The sequence below is a fragment of the Brassica oleracea genome, chromosome C6 (assembly GCF_000695525.1).
Source record: "Brassica oleracea var. oleracea cultivar TO1000 chromosome C6, BOL, whole genome shotgun sequence".
NCBI classification, from domain to species: domain Eukaryota; kingdom Viridiplantae; phylum Streptophyta; class Magnoliopsida; order Brassicales; family Brassicaceae; genus Brassica; species Brassica oleracea.
The window spans coordinates 36,661,519-36,682,405 of record NC_027753.1 but is presented as its reverse complement, the minus strand read 5'-3'; the positions used below and the strand labels follow the sequence as shown (position 1 = coordinate 36,682,405).

General features: G+C 37.1%; 3 protein-coding genes across 3 annotated transcripts; 2 read left to right on the top strand and 1 right to left on the bottom strand.

The window, feature by feature from the left end:
* The first annotated feature begins 9,293 nt into the window (after nucleotides 1-9,293).
* On the top strand, nucleotides 9,294-14,338 carry LOC106300318 (serine/threonine-protein kinase EDR1). Its single transcript, XM_013736431.1, has 13 exons — nucleotides 9,294-9,931; nucleotides 10,086-10,526; nucleotides 10,610-10,713; nucleotides 11,181-12,223; nucleotides 12,316-12,356; nucleotides 12,513-12,581; nucleotides 12,677-12,777; nucleotides 12,855-12,933; nucleotides 13,024-13,122; nucleotides 13,191-13,259; nucleotides 13,355-13,404; nucleotides 13,499-13,675; nucleotides 13,846-14,338. Exons 1-13 carry the CDS (start codon nucleotides 9,497-9,499, stop codon nucleotides 13,985-13,987), a joined length of 2,850 nt encoding a protein of 949 aa, XP_013591885.1. The 5' UTR covers nucleotides 9,294-9,496; the 3' UTR covers nucleotides 13,988-14,338.
* A 386-nt stretch (nucleotides 14,339-14,724) lies between these two features.
* Nucleotides 14,725-19,185, top strand: LOC106296715 (uncharacterized protein C594.04c). Its single transcript, XM_013732934.1, has 10 exons — nucleotides 14,725-14,861; nucleotides 14,944-15,013; nucleotides 15,120-15,187; nucleotides 15,284-15,345; nucleotides 15,430-15,511; nucleotides 15,584-15,817; nucleotides 15,895-16,023; nucleotides 16,204-16,265; nucleotides 16,354-16,559; nucleotides 19,029-19,185. The coding sequence occupies exons 1-9, from the start codon at nucleotides 14,811-14,813 to the stop codon at nucleotides 16,469-16,471; spliced, it is 876 nt and encodes a 291-aa protein (XP_013588388.1). The 5' UTR covers nucleotides 14,725-14,810; the 3' UTR covers nucleotides 16,472-16,559; nucleotides 19,029-19,185.
* On the bottom strand, nucleotides 19,156-20,887 carry LOC106296716 (ras-related protein RABA6a). Its single transcript, XM_013732935.1, has 2 exons — nucleotides 20,521-20,887; nucleotides 19,156-19,702 (listed from the first exon to the last, which is right to left on the bottom strand). The coding sequence occupies exons 1-2, from the start codon at nucleotides 20,739-20,741 to the stop codon at nucleotides 19,231-19,233; spliced, it is 693 nt and encodes a 230-aa protein (XP_013588389.1). The 5' UTR covers nucleotides 20,742-20,887; the 3' UTR covers nucleotides 19,156-19,230.

Here is a 20,887-nt window from a genome sequence, read left to right as displayed (position 1 = left end):
GGTGAACCTAAAGGTTCACCCTAGGGGGTGAACCCAAGAATTTCTCTTATACAAATGAAATAAAACAGAAAGCAAACGCTGCGTATGAGATGAATTTAAGGGCAATGGTGATCCGAGTTTTATGTATATCACATGATTGTTAGAAAAATCATGTATGAGAATCATGAGATGCCCAGACCCATTAGTCTAAAAGTTGACTGCTTGGCTTACAAATCCAATTGGATTGAAATATTTTTCAAGATTTTTTTTTTTTTTTTTGGCAGCAAATAATGCACAGATTCATATTGACTCTGTGAACCAACTTGGAAACTCTGCATCCATGTGTACGACGAAAGACGGTTGATGCCGGGCACTACGTGCTAAGCTGTCCGCATTTTGGTTCGCCGTCCTTGGTACATGAACGATGTCTGAGTTGTGGATAACAATTTTCTTGAAACTTCACCTATGAACGACACGTCACCAGAAATGAATAAAGTGACTTATTTTTTAATATATAAGGGGATATTAATAAATTAATATCTCTATAAATTAATAAAAAAGTTATAGTTTTGGTGTAGTTCTAACATTATTAATTTATATAGATTTAATTGTATAGTGATAAAAGAATAGTTTATGAAGAATCGTATTTACGAGAAAATGAGTTGCCTCATTTATATGCGTAGTTTGTATTTTGCTTAAACTTGAGTTAAAGAAGGTGATTATACGTGCCCCTAACAAACCATCAAAGCCTGGTAAAGTACTAAACCATCCTTGCCCTGAGAACACATCCTTATCTTTCCAAGAACCATCTATAAAACACCATCGTCCTGTATTCGTTTGGATGGAACTATTCTGTGTAACTGGTGTCACTCTCTGATTCCTTAAAACCTGAGCCTCAACCCAAAGTTTTGATTCCAGTACAGCCAGGTTAAGTGTATCTCTCGGATCAACATCAATATTACTAAACACCTTCTTATTCCGACTTTTCCAAATATACCATAAGATCCATGCAAACTGATGGTCATCCATCTTTGGATTAACTCTCCAGAAAAGATGATCCATATTCGCAAAGAAAGAATCTAGAGGGAAATTATTCGGATTCGAGGGTATCTTAGATAAGGCCCACACCTGTCGTGCTGGAGGACAATCAAAAAACACATGGTTTATCTTTTCGTGCCCCTAACAAACCATCAAAGCCTGGTAAAGTACTAAACCATCCTTGCCCTGAGAACACATCCTTATCTTTCCAAGAACCATCTATAAAACACCATCGTCCTGTATTCGTTTGGATGGAACTATTCTGTGTAACTGGTGTCACTCTCTGATTCCTTAAAACCTGAGCCTCAACCCAAAGTTTTGATTCCAGTACAGCCAGGTTAAGTGTATCTCTCGGATCAACATCAATATTACTAAACACCTTCTTATTCCGACTTTTCCAAATATACCATAAGATCCATGCAAACTGATGGTCATCCATCTTTGGATTAACTCTCCAGAAAAGATGATCCATATTCGCAAAGAAAGAATCTAGAGGGAAATTATTCGGATTCGAGGGTATCTTAGATAAGGCCCACACCTGTCGTGCTGGAGGACAATCAAAAAACACATGGTTTATCTTTTCGTGCCCCTAACAAACCATCAAAGCCTGGTAAAGTACTAAACCATCCTTGCCCTGAGAACACATCCTTATCTTTCCAAGAACCATCTATAAAACACCATCGTCCTGTATTCGTTTGGATGGAACTATTCTGTGTAACTGGTGTCACTCTCTGATTCCTTAAAACCTGAGCCTCAACCCAAAGTTTTGATTCCAGTACAGCCAGGTTAAGTGTATCTCTCGGATCAACATCAATATTACTAAACACCTTCTTATTCCGACTTTTCCAAATATACCATAAGATCCATGCAAACTGATGGTCATCCATCTTTGGATTAACTCTCCAGAAAAGATGATCCATATTCGCAAAGAAAGAATCTAGAGGGAAATTATTCGGATTCGAGGGTATCTTAGATAAGGCCCACACCTGTCGTGCTGGAGGACAATCAAAAAACACATGGTTTATCTTTTCGTGCCCCTAACAAACCATCAAAGCCTGGTAAAGTACTAAACCATCCTTGCCCTGAGAACACATCCTTATCTTTCCAAGAACCATCTATAAAACACCATCGTCCTGTATTCGTTTGGATGGAACTATTCTGTGTAACTGGTGTCACTCTCTGATTCCTTAAAACCTGAGCCTCAACCCAAAGTTTTGATTCCAGTACAGCCAGGTTAAGTGTATCTCTCGGATCAACATCAATATTACTAAACACCTTCTTATTCCGACTTTTCCAAATATACCATAAGATCCATGCAAACTGATGGTCATCCATCTTTGGATTAACTCTCCAGAAAAGATGATCCATATTCGCAAAGAAAGAATCTAGAGGGAAATTATTCGGATTCGAGGGTATCTTAGATAAGGCCCACACCTGTCGTGCTGGAGGACAATCAAAAAACACATGGTTTATCTTTTCGTGCCCCTAACAAACCATCAAAGCCTGGTAAAGTACTAAACCATCCTTGCCCTGAGAACACATCCTTATCTTTCCAAGAACCATCTATAAAACACCATCGTCCTGTATTCGTTTGGATGGGACTATTCTGTGTAACTGGTGTCACTCTCTGATTCCTTAAAACCTGAGCCTCAGCCCAAAGTTTTGATTCCAGTACAGCCAGGTTAAGTGTATCTCTCGGATCAACATCAATATTACTAAACACCTTCTTATTCCGACTTTTCCAAATATATCATAAGATCCATGCAAACTGATGGTCATCCATCTTTGGATTAACTCTCCAGAAAAGATGATCTATATTCGCAAAGAAAGAAGCTAGAGGGAAATTATTCGGATTCGAGGGTATCTTAGATAAGGCCCACACCTGTCGTGCTGGAGGACAATAAAAAAACACATGGTTTATCGATTCAAAAAAAAATATTTTTCAAGATTTATATTAAATGGTTATACTGTTGTTAATTTTATCATGTATACGATCTCTGATATTAGTATAACACTAGCACTATGTATTAGATGTTATTATTAATAGAGATAATGATCCTAACTCTTTATATATTGCTTAATGTATTTTAGAATTTTCAATGTGGGATATAATATCCCTAATAGTTATGTTTATCATTTAAGCTTATCAGGCATAGCATGGGTTTATCTCTTACTTTTTTTACACCTAGTAGTAGCATCACAATGTATTGATCATGCTCTTGATTGACAAGTGCTCCTTATATTTCCATGTATCCCTGCTTAAAACTTCTTATTAATGAATAAGTCTACAAACACCGTTAACAAACTTATAAATATTACCATTTTGTCTACATAATTCAAGCATTTTATAACATCTTTTTTGAAAAACGTAGATATATAGTATGACATCACGTATGACACACTGATCGCTGTAATTGTAGATTGATGGTTTAAGCTAATCTATAAACATCAGATGACAAAAAAAAGTATGACATCGTAAATTCCTAATCCACCATGGCACCACCCTATAAACAGTTTATAAATTGTCAATGATATTTAACATTTTCTACTTTCTCAACAAGGGGGAAGAAAAGTTTAGAGGGAGAGACGAAGAGAAGCGAAATGATAGGTGGGGAAGTGGTCCCAGCACCCAAAAAAATGTGTGGCTATCACCAATTAGAATGCACCAACTTTTTTTAATCTCTTTATTTATGCAAACAAAAAAGATTGCTTTTTCGGCATTGGATAATTATGACGTGGCTTAAGTCACCACTATACCACTACTATTCACTGCAGTCAAAATTAGTCAAACCCGTTCCCAAAAGAATGTTCTTTTACGGTTTTACCTTCTTCTTTTTTAAATCTGACCAATCACACGCAAGGTTTATTACTCGTAAACGTATCGCTTAAGCTAAACATTAACGTGTAGTGTTTTAGTAAATCACCACTTATTATTATTTTCCCTTTCAGTAGCTTTTCTCATTAATACTCTCTGTTCATATCTCACGTACGTAAGCAAACATACTCGAATATTCACACTAAAAGCTTTTAGTTGTTGGCTTGCGTTTCTGTATAATAAATAAACAATGAATTTGTAATCAGGGAGTTGAGTGGTGACGTGTGATATAAGGAGTGGGCAAATTATTCGAGCAAAACGAATCTTTTGTCAATCAAAATACTTTGTAAAGTTTTTGAACAAAACTCAAGCCGCCCAAAATTTAATTGTTGGCCAACTACCCTTCAGCATTTAAACTATACAATTATTTCCCCCTTTTTTCTATTGAAATACAAATTTCTATAAAGGTAATAAATGTAAACTGTAAACTGCAAAATAATTTAAAAGGGAGATAACTTATAGTGTTAGGTGTTCTTACATTTGAGGATGAGATGAAACGGTATTACAAACTAGTGTTTTTATCGTATCTATTCTAGTTAAAAACCTTCAATTATTTATGTCGCTAAACTTAGACCAAGATATGTCATAATCCTTGTTAAACTTTTGGCAAAGTACATGTTATAAAAGTTACAATCTTAAAGTTTTCAGCAGATGACTATATAGTGGAAACAAAACAATGCAAACTCTCCATACATAGACTTAAATGTTGGTTTTCTGAAACCTCACAGTCGTCAATCGTGTGGACAGAATGAGCTGAGCCGAGATAGTTTAGAAATATTCTGTATAGAAATCCGGAATTACCAATACATAGTTAATATAATAATAAATTAATGAGAAATAAGAAAATGTGAAGTAAATGTGTGGTCGACTATTGGCTCACAGCTCACGTTGGATACAATGATTGACTAGTTGCTTATACCACACATGCAAACGTGTGGTCGTCCATATTTTGACATGATCAATAGATAGATAGCGGCAGAGATCTCTACTTTTGTTGTAACTTGTAACCATTAGATAGACTAATCAAATTTTATGTGTTCACTATACATTTACTTGTCAGCACTACATAAGTAATGGACGACGTGGCCATATCTCATGCACAGAGTTTTATGTAGTTTATGTTTTAAACTTTAAATAAAACTTTAAAGTATACTATTAAAGTTAATTCCGTACAACAAGAAAAATAAGTGAGTATGGAGCAAGAAAATTATTTATGAAAAGCAACTATGCTGTGCACAACCAAAGTCGAATTTACCTAGTGGTAAAGAGATCGAGGTTGTAACTACTGCAACTTGAATTTAATTCACGATAGAAAAGACTATTTATAATGCTTGGATTCCTGAAAAAAATTTTGATCGAGCGGTATGCTAATAAATCAATTAATAGTTGTTAGGACTTTTACAAACGGCAGCGTTGTTAGGCATTTCCATCCCATTCCATTTTTTTTTTCTAAAATAGAATAAAAATGAATATGGAGTAATGAATGCTCTAATCCAATTTCATATATCATTCCATAAATAGAGTAATCTATTTTTTGTTTGTTCATCACTCTAGTATAGAGTGGAAAATGGAGTAAGATTAGAGTAATTTTATTTCATTTTTACTTTTACTCCATTTTGAATGAAAAAATGGAGTTTTACGTTGGATGCTCTTATAAAATAAAACCAACGAATACTTAACTCAATAATTAATCGAATTCAATAATATCCTGAAAGACAGTGCATTATAGACTTTTAGTATATTTTCTCACGTGCATAATAACGTAATTATCTTTTCATGCGAATATTCAGAGTTAAATTCTCTTTTCATTTTGTTTTTTTTTCCTCGGAATTGACAGCTTATTAAACAATAAAGCCAATTTCTAGTCATTCTCAGTATGGAAAGTTATATGCGTTAATTTTGCTGTGACATTATTGTTTTTTTTTTTTTTTTTTTTTTTTTTAAAAAGGGCTACTGTGACATTAATGGTTACTAGAGGCATTGACTCCGCGTTGTAGACATAGTTTTTGTTTTATCTCAATATTTTTGCTAGAGTTATTGTAGTTGTGAATTTTGCGTTTTGAGTTGTTTTTCAAGTTTTTTTTATTGTTATAGGGTTAAAGTTGTGATGCTGAACTATGTATGCATGACTAAACAGTGTTAGTAATATGATTGATATAGTTTGTGTTGTTGTTTGTTGTGTCACTGAAACTTATTGTTTGTTTGTCTTTTTAATTTATTTCTTGTACTGTTGAGAGTACATAAATTATATTAAAGTTGTTGAGAGTACCTTTTATTTCTGGATATTTTTTTCTCCAGTTTAGTCGTGTGTATTAAGTAATAATTTTTATTATTTTTATTATGTTTATTATATGTTTTTATTTTATTTGTAAACTTGTTGCTCTTACAGGACCTTTAAAACAAATACATAAGGACTTGTATAAATAACTATAAAATGAGTGACAGTTCTGAGTATTTGGGTTTTAATGAGTTTTAAATGAATTTATGTATTTCTCATAAAAAGACAATAGCATTGGCCTGTTGATATTGGACATGTAAACTATTTTTATAAGACAAGAGGAGTGAGCATGTGGAGCTGTTGTTGCCGCCTTTGTGTCTGTCGGGATTGTCTCTTGTATCTCTTGTTGTGGCTGTGTCTGTTTATCTTTTATTTGATGGGTAATATGTAAACAAAAATCATTGTTAGTTGTATTTATCAGAGTTCATAACTTACTCTGCTTTTTTGTTTAGGTAATTTCACTGATCTTGGTTGTCGTCTTCGTCTTCTTCGTTGCGAAAGTAAGTTTGTAAATTGTTAAATAGATGGCCGTGTAGTTTGTAAATGTTTAGCTGACTCGATGTATGTGTCAATGAGGTGATTGATTTGGTATATTTGTTTTGAAGTTTATTTCTAAGATTAGACAAAAAAGAGAGGTGATCATTAATGATTCGTATTTTTTGGAATTCTAGTTTTTGGTGTTTTGATTGTTTGGGTTGTTGTGGTTTCTTTTAAGCTGTAAAATAAAGGTTTGTGTAAAATTAGTTTGATAAGTAAGAGAGATAAATAGACGACCACAAAATTTGGGTAGGAAATATTTTTGATTATTGATGTTAGCACAATATAGATAATAAATAAAGGGAATTGTGTGTTGATTGTTTCTTACGAATCAATGAAGAGACGAATAACGACTCGAGTTGTTTCTTTGCTAAGGTCAGAGCCTTGGACAGAACGGATTTGCCCAACCACATCTACGAGTTTAAATATCAGTTATGATAACGAAACATATTATAAACCCAGATGCAATATGATAATATACCAGAGAGTTCTAGGGTTGTGTTCGCAATCACTTGGAAATTGTCAAACAGTCTAATTATGATTGGAGATGGATCTCAGGAGCCCCCGTGATGACTTCATCAATAACAGTTGGTGAGATGAAACGAATGAGGAATGGATGATCAATTATCTTGTACATGCTTGAGCACCTAGCAACCTCAAAACGATCGACTTTCACAATGGAACCGGCTTTCAGAGATGGCATGTAATGATTAGCACGTCTGGAGGGAATAAACCCTTGAATCACGGAATCTGCAAATAATATTATTTAACAAAGAATCAGGAAATCAATTAAAAACAATTATATTAAATAAGTATGATTAATCGAAGATTAACTTACCTTTTCATCAAGGAAGAGAACTGTGATTCCCATAAACTCACTGTCTTTCTTGAAGTTCAGGGAATCCCATAAGCGAGGAGGTGAGAGACTATGCTCTGACTACTACGACCAACACGGAAAGACTCGAAGGTTGAGTGACAGATGTCAGGAACGCCGGTTTGAGGAACTGGAGAGGCAGAAAGACATTTTATAGAAGATCGTTAACGCTAAGAGGAATCAATGAGTTTTGTGGAGATGCAAATTGGATTCATCAAAGATGAGAATCATATATATAGGTTTACATAAAAGCTACAAATCATGAACATTTAAGATCAAGCGATTTAAGATGGGGAGATGAAGAGCTCACCGGTGAAAAAATAGATTACGAACAGACACACAGCGCAACTCTGTAACTCAGACTTGTCTACAACAATGATGAAAAGAACCCTAACTCATGTTAAACGAAGACAGTTTACAATATGGAAAAACTATAATTGTTGTTTTTTTCATATAATGTGATGAACCTCATCTAAAAATGAAACTCATAATACACTTGTAGGCCCGGCCCACAGAGAAAACCGAAGAAGTAAAGGTTTCCGACCTTCATAATTATATATTAGTTTCGGCTATCAATGTACAAAGTATCGTTTAGTTTAGTGGTATAAATGTTGGTGTTTATATCTTAATAACCCGGGTTCGAAGCACAAGCTTAACACTTTTTCACACTTTTTAAAAGTGGAACTCACCAAAATGCTGACGTGTCGCCTCAGGAAAGAGGGAACTGTACTATTATATTATAGATTCCTTTATGCTCAAAAGAATACTAAAACCACGTGGTCTTGGCCTAGTGGTAAATGGATTCCAGCTGGAGCTTCCGCCCTGAGATCGATTCTCTTTGGCCACTCATGGACGCTTTAAGCGGCAAGAAAACCTAGATTTATATGGGCCTCTTGGTGATTAGTCATTGGGTCTAGAATGCCTTTGGGATCACACCAAAGTTAACCAAAAAAAAAAAGAATACTAAAGGATCCAAAACAAACATTTTAAAAAAAATTCTAGAAACCCATTTTATTCTCTCTTTCATTTTTATTTTTATTTTACTTTTTTTGTAATGATGAAAACTCATTGAAATACCTTCAAAATAGTCTAACGGATCCTTATTATTTCATACAATTTCTACTTTAAAAAATCCATGAAAAATATAGGTGTAGGAATGACTCAAATGAGAAAAAAAAAATTGGTGTAGATTCTCTAGTAGTGTGTTTATATAGAAAGAAAAGGCAACCGTTTTATATGCCACAATTAATGTGAAGCCTGTCTTTGTGCAATTTAAGTACCATCCCGTTCTATCTTTTTCTTCCTCATCTTTTCAGGTTCACGCACTCAGCTGTTTGAAAAAGATACGCCTCTTCTGTCTCTCTCTCTCTTTTTTTTTTTGCATGTCACGGTAAGTATATAGTATATACTATCTCTCTTTCAATTAAAAAAAAAAAGAAAAAATTAATTTCTGGAGAGAGAGAGAGAGAAGAGCCACTCTCCACTTATTTGTCGTCAAGCTCTATAGACAGAGAGAAAAAGAAAGTGGAGTGAAAACGAGAGACACAAGTTTTTTTTCCTTCTTTTGACAAAGAGATATACAAGTTGGTGAAAGGAGAAGAGAGGTTCATTGTGCGGAGAATTTGTCACTATTATTCATTTTTTTCTCCTCTCTTTTTTGTTGCTTTTAATTCCTTTTCAAAGAGTTATGGTTTTTTGTTTTTTTTTTTTTTTTTTTTTTTTTTTTGTTTATCGTGATTTATCGAAGAAGAGTGGCTGCGAAAAATTCAATTCCTTTGTGTGTGGGTTTGTTTAGAGTTTCTGAGGTTCTCTCACTAGCTCTCTCAACCAACCTCTGTGCCGTTCAAGAAACAGGGAGTTGACTAGTCGTTGATCGGGGGAATCGAACTCGGGATCTCTCGGGTTGGTGTTTCAAATGCCCGATAGCGTTCAGAGCATGAAGATGAACATGAAGAGCTTTCTTAAAAAACTCCACATCACTCCCAATCAACCCGACGAAGCCGCCGACATTCCAACCAACAACAACAACAAGCCGAGCGATGCATCTTCCTCCCCTCACCACCAGAGCCCCGAAGTCAAACCCTTTTCCGGTTTATCGAACTGGTTAAGCTCCGTCGGCCACAGAAAAAGCCCAAGCCCACCTAACTCGCTCAATGCTACTAATGATGAGCATCAGCAAGACTCCAAGGAGGATCCAGAGGTTGAAGAAGAGTACCAGATACAGTTGGCTCTGGAGCTAAGCGCTAGAGAGGATCCCGAAGCTGCTCAGATCGAGGCTATGAAGCAGTTCAGCTTAGGCTCTTGCGCTCCTGACAACTCCCCTGCTGAACTCGTCGCTTATCGCTACTGGGTTTGTCTCAAAATCAAAACTTTTTAACTCCTTTTCTTCGTTTTCTTACTTAAAGTCCTCTGCTTTCCTCTGTTTCTTCGTTTACTTACTTAAAGTTCTCTGCTTTCCTCTGTTTTGCATTTACAGACTGCTTTTCTCTGTTTTGCATTTGCAGAATTACAACTGTCTTGGCTACGATGACAAGATCTTGGACGGGTTTTACGACTTGTACGGAGTGTTGAACGCTTCCTCGGCGGAAAAGATCCCTCCTTTGCTTGATCTTCAAGGGACGCCTGTCTCTGACGGTGTGACGTGGGAAGCTGTTCTTGTGAACAGGAGTGGGGATTACAATCTGTTGAGAGTTGAGCAGATGGGTATTGATATTGCTGCGAAGACGGAGTCTGTTTCTTCGTCTAGCTTTGTGAACAGCGAGCTAGTGAGGAAGCTTGCTGTTTTGGTAGGAGATTACATGGGTGGGCCTGTTGTTGATCCGGATAGTATGTTGAGAGCTTGGAGGAGTCTTAGTTACAGTTTGAAAGCAACTCTTGGAAGCATGGTGTTGCCTCTTGGCTCTCTTACTATTGGATTGGCTCGTCACCGTGCCTTGTTATTCAAAGTAATAACAAGAGAGTCATCACAGTTCAGATTGTGATCCATTTCCATTATCTCACTCTTTCTTTATATGATACTTTTTTTTAGGTTTTGTGTGATAGCGTTGGTGTTCCTTGTCGGATAGTCAAAGGACAGCAGTACACCGGTTCCGAAGATGTGGCAATGAACTATATCAAGACCGATGATGGCAGGTAATCATCACACTAACTTCAGGTATCATGTGTAGATTCAACACTTATGTATAGATTTGGTACTGTGGCATAGATTAAGTATCAAGTACATGTGCTATGTTTTAAATAGGCACTAGACCTTGACCCGCTCAAACGCGCGGGTGCTTGCTTTCATTTTTATATACGTTAAAAAAATTTCTACATTGTGTTAATGATAAATATTCTTAGCCTTAACCATATTTTCAAACGTTTATGGAAATCTATTTTTGTTAAGATTTGAATAAGATAATCTATAATTTAAATTAGGAAAAAACAAACATACTTAAATATAGGTTCAATAAATACTTCAATGGTATGCCATTGTAAATAAATGGTAAAACTAAGGGGTAATCTAATTTTGTACTTCCCTTTTGATGGATTAGATAGGTATGTACTGAGGCTTTATGAAAGAAAATTTTGAGTTTATGCAATACTATTGATGATTTCAGGGAGTACATTGTTGATCTAATGGGAGATCCTGGTACGCTTATTCCAGCTGATGCAGCTGGACTACAAGTAGACTATGATGAACCTGTCTGCTCCACTAGTCCTGGGGACAATGATTTATTTCATGATGCTTCTTCCACCAATGGGATTGAAAGTTCATTTCAACAGAATATAGAGTTTCCCCCATGGGAACATAGTTCTAGTACCAAAAGTTCCAAGGAAGATGTGGCGAATGTTGAAAAGGCTCCTCCAGCTCAAAACCTCTCTAGCAGGCCCATTCATTCTTTCACACATATGAGATCACCTTCTTGGACTGAAGGTGTGAGCTCCCCAGCTGCGCGGAGGATGAAAGTCAAAGACGTTTCACAGTACATGATTGATGCTGCCAAAGAGAATCCACGGTTAGCTCAGAAGCTTCACGATGTATTGCTTGAAAGCGGAGTTGTAGCTCCCCCCAATTTATTCTCCGAAGTCTATCCCCAGCAACTGGATGCAACCGTCGAAATAAAAAACCTGACTGAAGCCAAGAAAGAGAAAGGAAACGATCTTGGTCCAGTGCGGTTTTTGCCTCCATTACCAAGACTTCACTCTAAAGCAGATACACATGATCAGCATGATCACGGCAAAGCTGTTAGTCAGTCTGATTCTTCACATTCTGAAGCATCTTCTACGGAGTACGCCAGAACCGTACCTGCTGCTGTAGCTGCAGCGGCTGTGGTTGCATCTTCGATGGTTGCTGCTGCTGCCAAGAATGCAAACATAGAGTCCTCCACCTTGGAGCTTCCAGCTGCAGCTGCAGCCACGGCCACTGCTGCAGCAGTTGTGGCAACGGCTGCAGCCGTGTCCAAGCATCTTGAGTTAGGGTCGAATAGCGATGAGCCTCAAGGAAGTGGGGACTCTCCTCATGGGCCAAATTCAGGAGGGGACAGAGTATCTGACAGATCTACTGGCGACGAAAGTTCAAAGTCTGATGGGACGCTTGATGATGTCTCTGACTGTGAGATTTTGTGGGAAGAGATTACTTTGGGAGATCGTATTGGACTCGGTACCTGACTTATCATCATCTGTTGTTATCTACTTTGGTGTAATTAACTTTACAAAAAAAAAAAACTAAATCGTTTACCTCTTTTGATACAGGATCTTATGGAGAAGTGTACCGGGGAGATTGGCACGGGACTGTGAGTAGTATATTTGATTTTCAGTTTATACGATTGAGTTAAATTTTATGGAATGCTATAAATATTAAGGTTTCTGAATAGAAGTGGATGAAGAAATACTTAAAAGCAATTCCGTAGTTTGAGTTCCCATGTTGTTGAAACTCTTGGACTTGGTAGGAAGTGGCTGCCAAGAAGTTCCTTGATCAAGATCTTACAGGAGAAGCGCTGGAGGAGTTCAGAAGTGAGGTACGAGGAGCCTTTCTTTTAGTTGTTTCCTTTATGCTACTGTGCCTTGTTTATATATTCTTGTAACGTTTTATCATTTTAATATGATTAAAAAGGTCCAAATCATGAAAAAGCTTAGACACCCCAACATTGTTCTCTTCATGGGAGCTGTGACCCGTCCACCGAATCTCTCAATTATCACAGAGTTTCTTCCTAGGTAATACTACTATGATCTTTGCAGGATTGATTACAGATGGAATGTCATTTTTTTTGTATTTTATCATACTTGTGCAGAGGGAGCTTGTATAGGTTAATCCATCGGCCTAATAACCAGTTAGACGAGAGGAGGCGTCTGAGGATGGCCCTTGATGCTGTATTACTCTTTTTTTCTCTTTTTCATTCTCACACTTTTAAACCTCTGCCATCTGTGTATAACTAATCCATTCTTTCAATTATCTTTCAGGCCCGTGGAATGAACTATTTGCATAGCTGTAGTCCTATGATTGTCCATCGTGATCTCAAGTCCCCGAACCTTCTAGTTGACAAAAACTGGGTTGTAAAGGTTAGCATTGTCTTCATAAACTTGTATTAGTTAGATAATCTTATATCCGACGTAATATCATGTATCAGGTGTGTGATTTCGGGTTGTCTAGAATGAAAAACAGCACGTACCTCTCTTCAAAGTCAACAGCAGGCACGGTAAGCTGCTAGAAAGAAGTTACCACCTCCGTGTTGCAGTTATCTTAAATGTCTGTTTGTTAATCTAAGATAGGCTTGAATCTATGGTCTTTCAGGCTGAATGGATGGCTCCAGAAGTGCTTAGAAACGAACCTGCTGATGAGAAGTATGGTTTTGTTTCCTATGCTCATCAAAATTCTTCTATGTTCCCTTTTTAATAAGTAGGCCTAACTGTCAGGGAAATATGATACATGAAACAGGTGCGATGTTTACAGCTACGGTGTGATTTTATGGGAACTCTTTACGTTACAGCAACCATGGGGGAGGATGAACGCGATGCAAGTTGTTGGGGCAGTTGGGTTTCAGCATCGACGTCTTGACATTCCAGACTTTGTGGATCCAGCAATTGCAGAACTCATTCGTAAATGCTGGCAAACGTGAGTATATATATTTATATTCAGAAAGTAGTAATGCTTAAAACACACATCATTTCACTAGACCATGTCTCAGTTAACAGAATCTTGAATCTTTGACGCCTTCTTATAGTATCTTGCTCTTGTGATTTGGCTGATATATCTAGTGGCTTTTTTTTGTTTTGGTTTGTTAGGGATTCAAAGTTAAGGCCAAGTTTTGCAGAGATTATGGTTACTCTAAAGAAGCTACAGAGACCTGCAACAGGTTCCAACATCCCAAGACCAGTCCCCAGTGCTTCTTCATTAACAGCTGAACAGGAACAAAAGGATTGTTAACAGAAGAAGAAAGACCAAAGTGGTCTTTGACTGTTTAAAGGAAATATGAAGAGAAGAGCTACAGATTTTTGCTTTTTTTTTTTTTTTTCTGGTTTTTTGGTTCAGCTTCAGTGGGTTTTCTCACACAGCTTGTGGGTAGAGCTATTAAAATCAAATCCATGGGTGAAGGACATCATTCTTGCGTGTTGTGTGTGTGTGTGTGTGTGTGTTTGCCCTGTGAATTATGTTCATGCGTAAATTTCCTCTGTTTTTTTTTTTTTTTTTTTACAAAAATTGAAGCTGTAAAAAAGGGAGAGAACCAAAAGAATGGTTATATATCATTGTAAAAAAAAATAGTTTGAGAAGTGAGAACTCTCTGTCTTATAGTTTTCATAGTTCATATGTGCATTTTTAGTTATGTAATCTTTAGAAAAGCATACGAACGTATTTTGATTGATGTACATTCATCACAAACTTAAGCTTCTTTGTATATGGATTTTGGACTGTGTCAGGTACACTATGATCTTAAAAGTTGGAAGTGGAGCTACTCCAAGCTCAGGATACTTGGCAGTGTTTGATGTAAAGGGACAAATACATGGAACATAACAAGTGTTTATCGACACATTTGGAAGCAAAGACGAGAAGAAGAAGAAGTCAATATTGGCGATGTTAATGGACTCGAAACCATGTAGCAAGGGACAGAGTGTATGTTCTGAGAGGTCAATAAAACGGCACGCTGTTTTGGTAAAACGGCGACTTTTCTTAAAAGAGGATAACGAATCGCTCATCTCTTCTATCCATTTTTCTTCTTTTTTTTAAGAAAACATTTTTCTCGTTGGATAGAATGGGAACGGTGCTAGATTCGCATTTCCTGGCTCTCACTGCCATTGTTACCGTAATTCCTCTGTTCTCTTCATTCAAATCCGATTTGGTGTTTTACTGATGTGTTCTAGTCTGGTTTCATTCATGATTTGCAGGTGGTTTACCAGTTCATATTCTTCGTAATCACAGCTCTTTTCAAGATCGATCAAGTCACTGACTTTGCAGGTACAACGTTCACTATTTGATTCTATAGAGAGGCTTCCTCCGATATTTGTTACGTGGGAGTCAAGATTTAGTTTTTTTTTCCATTTCTAACTCTATATGTTTTCAGGTAGCACAAACTTCGTTATACTTGCTGTACTCACTCTCGTTCTTAACGCCACGTGGCATTTTCGCCAGGTGAGTCTCATCACTTCTCCTGTGATATCTGTTTTTCTTACATGTTTTGAGTTTCTTCTGTTTACTATTTGATTTCTTCGTCTCCCCTCACAACAGGTGGTCTTGACTTTGCTAGTTGTGGTATGGGGTCTTCGCTTGGGAACTTTTCTTCTAATGAGGTTCTCTACCAAGACCACTTTGTAAAATGTTTCTTTACTTCTCTAATCATAATACCATAAACACACTCTCTGTGTCGTTTTTAGGATCTTGCAATGGGGTGAAGATCGACGCTTTGACGAAATGCGTCAAAACTTGGTGAAACTAATAGTTTTCTGGACTTTTCAGGTAAAAACCTTTGCTCTCTCTACTTCACATCTAGTTTTAACTTTTAATTCTTCGTTTTCTTCCATGGCAAAGGCCGTGTGGGTTTGGACCGTGAGCTTACCTCTAACCGTCGTTAACGCAAGTGATGGTGGAGGATCTCTTACACCCGCAGATGTAATCGGTTGGACAATGTGGTTTTTCGGTTTCTTGATTGAAGCTGCAGCTGATCAACAGAAGCTCTCTTTTAAAAACGCTCCAGAAAATAGAGGTAAATGGTGTGATGCTGGTCTGTGGAGGTATTCAAGACATCCAAACTACTTTGGTGAGGTTAGTATTTCGATAATATAATAAAGGAATCTTGAGTTTTTTTTTTGGTTAAATGTATAAATGGGATATGTCATCAGATGTTACTGTGGTGGGGAGTCTTTGTGGCTGCATCGCCTGTTCTAGAAGGTGCTGAGTATCTTGTCATATTTGGACCAGTCTTTCTCACTTTGTTACTTCTATTCGTCAGCGGCATACCATTACTTGAGGTTCTCTCTCTTTCACTCTGCTGAGTTGAATCGGTCTAGGCGCAAATTAGATTTAAATGAAATGATTTTTAAAAAAGTCGGTTTAAACGTTGGAAAACTCGGTCTAGACGCCCATCTAAACAATAGTCCTCTATATGGCGCCTAACCACCCGCCCAACGATTTCTTGGACATTGAAACAGGCATCGGCTGACAAAAAGCATGGCCACTTGGGAGCTTACCGGTTCTATAAGAAGACAACAAGGTTTAACTATATGAACTTTTTGCTATAGATACCGTTTTGTAACCCCTTGAAGATGCCTAATCTGTTTCTATCTTTGATTGATCTTTAGTCCTCTGGTTCTTTTGCCGAGAGGAGTGTATGGGAACTTACCACGATGGTGCAAGGAAGTCTTTCTCTTCGAGCTTCCGTTTTACAGCAGCAATCTCCCTGAAGAAGCTGATATTTAGTAAGGATCTCTGTTCAGTTTCAGTTTCATCTCTTTTGTATCTTGTTATAGTCTGTGTGTCAAATTAGAAGAGCCTCCAAGAGAGTAATCTATGAGTAAAGATAACTCATTCTCATTAATTCATTTCAATGTACAATGTACAGTATATATACTCTATACAGACTCCAGTATCCTATACAACTCCATGTACACGTATACAATCAACTCTACTCTGTACAATACATAATATAGGATAATAGTCCCCCTCAAGATGGGACGAAAATGTTGAGAAGACCCATCTTGCCCAACAATCTCTTAAACGGTGCAGGGTACATCGGCTTAGTAAAAGGATCAGCCAATTGTAAATCTGTTCGCACATGTAACAACTTGAACAATCCTGCAACCAAACGTTCACGAACACTGTGACAATCCATCTCTAGATTCTTGGTGCGTTCATGAAACACCGAGTTATGCGCAATGTGTATTACAGAAGAGAAGTGTCGGCTTGGATAATGGAAGACGAAGCTCAATGAGAAAGTTATTCAGCCAAAACAACTCGTCAGTAACCACAGAAAGACTTCGATACTCTGCTTCAGCAGAACTCTTAGCAACCACTTTCTGTTTCTTAGACTTCCATGATATGAGAGATGTACCAATGAAAATACAGAAACCTGAAGTAGAACGACGAGAGTCCTGACATGATCCCCAATCAGCATCCGCAAAAGCCTGTATCTGCATTTCAGATGAAGAAGAATAGAACAAGCCTTGACCAATAGTTCCCTTGATATAATGAAGAACTTTAAGCAGAGCTTTATGATGGCTTTTGCGCGGAGCTGAAGAGAACTGACTCAGCTTGTTGACAGCAAACGTGATGTCGGGTCTAGTGATCTGTAAGTACATCAAACGACCAACAAGACGCCGGTAGGCAGCAGCATCAACCAAATCATCTATAACACCCTTTGGCGGTTCAAAAACAAGCTTGATAGATGGATCCATAGGAATACTCGAAGGTTTGCAACCAAGAAGGCCTGTATCATCCAGCAAATCGAGAGTATACTTGCGTTGACAAACGTGAATTCCATCAGAGGATCTAGCAATTTCTAGACCAAGAAAGTACTTCATAAGACCCAAATCACGAAGCATGAAATGAGACTTCAGCTGATCTTTTAACAAATCGACTTCAGAATCATCACTGCTGCAGATTATAATGTTGTCTACATAGACAATCACACAGAGAAAAAGACCATCACGAAGCTTGAGAAAACATGTATGGTCAGAGTAGGTTTGAGTAAAACCCAAGGAAACAAGCGTTGTGGAGAATTTGAGGAACCACTGACGTGACGCTTGTTTGAGACCATAGAGAGATTTCTCAAGTTTACAAACGGCATTAGGAGGCAGTTTGTCCCCTTTTCTTTGTGCGTAACCAGGAGGAAGTAACATGTATATCTCTTCATCGAGATCACCATTAAGAAAGGCATTGGAAATGTCGAGTTGATGAAGAGAAAATCCATGAATAGCAGCAAGACTGAGAAGAAGCTTAACTGTGGTAAGCTTGACAACAGGAGAGAATGTTTCATGATAATCAACTCCTTCTTGTTGAGTATATCCCTTGGCTACCAAGCGAGCTTTGTACCGTTCTACAGTCCCGTCAGCATTGAACTTCATTTTGAAGACCCATTTGCATCCAATAGGTGTTTTATCAGGAGGAAGAGTGCAGACAGTCCAAGTACCAGTACCTTCCAAAGCGTCAATCTCCCCGTCCATTGGATCATCCCACACCAGAAGTCTCTTTGCCTCAGCATAGGTTAAGGGTTTTTTAACTTTGTCTATAGCAACTAAGAAAGAGAGATAAAGTGGAGATACTTTACCATAGGAAAGCACAGAGGAGATTTCATGAATGGTTGAAGATCCTATTGAATTACAATAGTAATCTTGAAGGTAAGCAGGCTTTTTAAGTCTCCTGTGTGATGACTGAACAGAAGGTTCAGCATCAATGGTAGTATCTGCGGAAGGCAAGATATCTACAGAAGGTGTATGAGAAAAAGTCTCAACATCGGGAGCAATATCATTCACAGGAGCTTGTGTTGGTAACTGATCATTAAAGAAGTTAGAAGAGGAATGAGGAAGATCAGTACCAACGAAAGGAAAGAGCTCTTCGTGGAAAACGACATGTCTAGAAACAAGAATGGAATTGGTTTCTAGATCAAGAAGTTTGTAGCCTTTGACACCCGAAGGATAACCAATGAATGCACACGCACGAGCTCTAGGGTCAAATTTTAGTCTGCCTTTGGGTGAAGTAGAAGCATAACAGAGGCAACCGAAATCTCTAAGCTGATCATAGTCAGGAATTTTTGTTGTGAGCATCTGAAAAGGGCTTTTGTCATGAAGAATAGGAGAAGGAAGACGGTTAATAAGGTGAACTGCAGTGAGTAAAAAAGATAACTCATTCTCATTAATTCATTTCAATGTACAATGTACAATATATATACTCTATACAGACTCCAGTATCCTATACAACTCCATGTACACGTATACAATCAACTCTACTCTGTACAATACATAATATAGGATAATATAATCAGCTGAAAGATTACTCTAATATGTGATTTTTTTTAATTCTGAGTTTCTGTTATTACAACACTCTCTAGATGAGATTGTGTAAGAAAAGATTGCTTGTGAGAAACTGAATTTGATTGCGTGTAAATAAAGCATCCGAAGCAAACAAATTAACCAAACCGGTTCACAAGTTAAAAGAGTAAAAAACAAAATTACATTAATTATTTACTGGAAACAACATTTGGAAGAAGAGCTTACTGGTTGGGTCGCAGAAACTTCATGGATATTCACAATCTCTTTACCAACAGGAACAACCGTACCGTTACCGTTAACATGAGTCGTTGCAACGCCGTTAGATTTGTTGTCCGAAGCGATCCTCTGTGTTACAACCTCATGTATACGTTTGATCATCACTAGGAAAGCTTCTTCAACGTTAACGTTTTCTAATGCCGAAGTCTCAAGGAAGCAAAGACCTTCTGACTCAGCTAGACTCTTACCTTCCTCTTCTTCAACTTCTCTCGATTGTCGGAGATCGGATTTGTTGCCGACGAGGACCACGACGGTATCTGGATTAGCGAACTCTCTGAGCTCGAAAAGCCATTTCTTGATGTTGTCGAAAGTTGTTCTTCTTGTTATGTCGTAAATAAGTAATGCCCCTAATGCTCCACGGTAGTACGAACTTGTAATTGCTCTAAATCTTTACCCATAAAACACGAAATAAGAAAACAGAAAACATCATCAACCATTACTAATTATCAAATTATAAACGGAACTTAGATAAGTTCAACTTCTCACTTTCTAATATTCATTTTAGTTATTTTATTCTTTTGTTTGTATAATAAGTTTATTTTTATATTAATTTCACATATCATACATAATATGGATATTAATAATAAATAACACATTCTAATTATTAACTATTTATTTTATTTTATGCAGTTGTACATAAACCAGAAGATATAATATTTATATATACTATAAAATTTTAGGAATAGTCTATACGGTTTTTAAATTAGACTATTCTTCAAATTGAATTTATGTCCGTATACCTTACATACATGCAGCCTATAACCTAGTTAAAAATAAAAGAATTATGAATTATAATTCCACCATTTGAGTTTGGTAGGGTAAACTTTATTTATAGTATATATTTAGACTTTTTACGTTTTGACCTAAATATTCCTTGAATTATTATTTCCACAATTTTGACCAAACTACTATTATTGTTTAATACGAATCTTACCGTTCTTATTTTATTTTTATTACTTTATTACAAAGAGTAGTCGAAATAAAAGATCTGAAGAAACATACAAAACAAGGAACAGTGTAGATAAAGTCACGAGGCCGCAAAACTAGGTCCGTGAGTTTGGTTGCTCACAAAGATTTAATTTTAAACACGGAAAGCGCACTAGAGTTTAGTGCGTTTAAACGCAAACGCAAGATGCTTTGTACTTTTGAGTTTAGTGCGTTTAAACGCAAACGCAAGATGCTTTGTACTTTTATAGTAGTACGTACCTTTCTTGACCTGCAGTGTCCCAAATCTGAGCTTTGATGATTTTATCTCCGACGTGAACGTTCCTGTAAGCGAACTCAACTCCGATGGTTGGTTTAGAGTCTAACCGGAATTCGTCTTTGGAAAATCTTGACAAGATGTTTGATTTTCCGACCGCTGAGTCTCCGATCAGCACCGTCTTGAATAGGTAGTCGCACTCTTCGTCGTATGAATCTTCCGCCATGAGTTTGATAACAGAGTTCTTCTTATGATTAGGGTTTTATGATGGCTATATGTTGCCACAAAGAAGGAGAAAGGTGAAGTATACAATCTTTAGACTAAGAAGAAAAGGAAGAAATGAAAAGGAAAGGAAAGTTTCTCCGCTGAATA

What these genes read in the sequence shown, in the direction of transcription:
- LOC106300318 (XM_013736431.1), top strand. Translation starts at nt 9,497, where the DNA reads ATGCCCGATAGCGTTCAGAGCATGAAGATGAACATGAAGAGCTTTCTT. An exon ending in ATCAAGACCGATGATGGCAG is followed by an intron (nt 10,714 to 11,180) that starts GTAATCATCACA and finishes TGATGATTTCAG; the next exon opens with GGAGTACATTGTTGATCTAA. An exon ending in AACGAACCTGCTGATGAGAA is followed by an intron (nt 13,405 to 13,498) that starts GTATGGTTTTGT and finishes TACATGAAACAG; the next exon opens with GTGCGATGTTTACAGCTACG.
- LOC106296715 (XM_013732934.1), top strand. Translation starts at nt 14,811, where the DNA reads ATGGGAACGGTGCTAGATTCGCATTTCCTGGCTCTCACTGCCATTGTT. An exon ending in ATCCAAACTACTTTGGTGAG is followed by an intron (nt 15,818 to 15,894) that starts GTTAGTATTTCG and finishes ATATGTCATCAG; the next exon opens with ATGTTACTGTGGTGGGGAGT. An exon ending in GCGGCATACCATTACTTGAG is followed by an intron (nt 16,024 to 16,203) that starts GTTCTCTCTCTT and finishes ACATTGAAACAG; the next exon opens with GCATCGGCTGACAAAAAGCA.
- LOC106296716 (XM_013732935.1), bottom strand. Translation starts at nt 20,741, where the DNA reads ATGGCGGAAGATTCATACGACGAAGAGTGCGACTACCTATTCAAGACG. An exon ending in GACACTGCAGGTCAAGAAAG is followed by an intron (nt 19,703 to 20,520) that starts GTACGTACTACT and finishes TTATGGGTAAAG; the next exon opens with ATTTAGAGCAATTACAAGTT.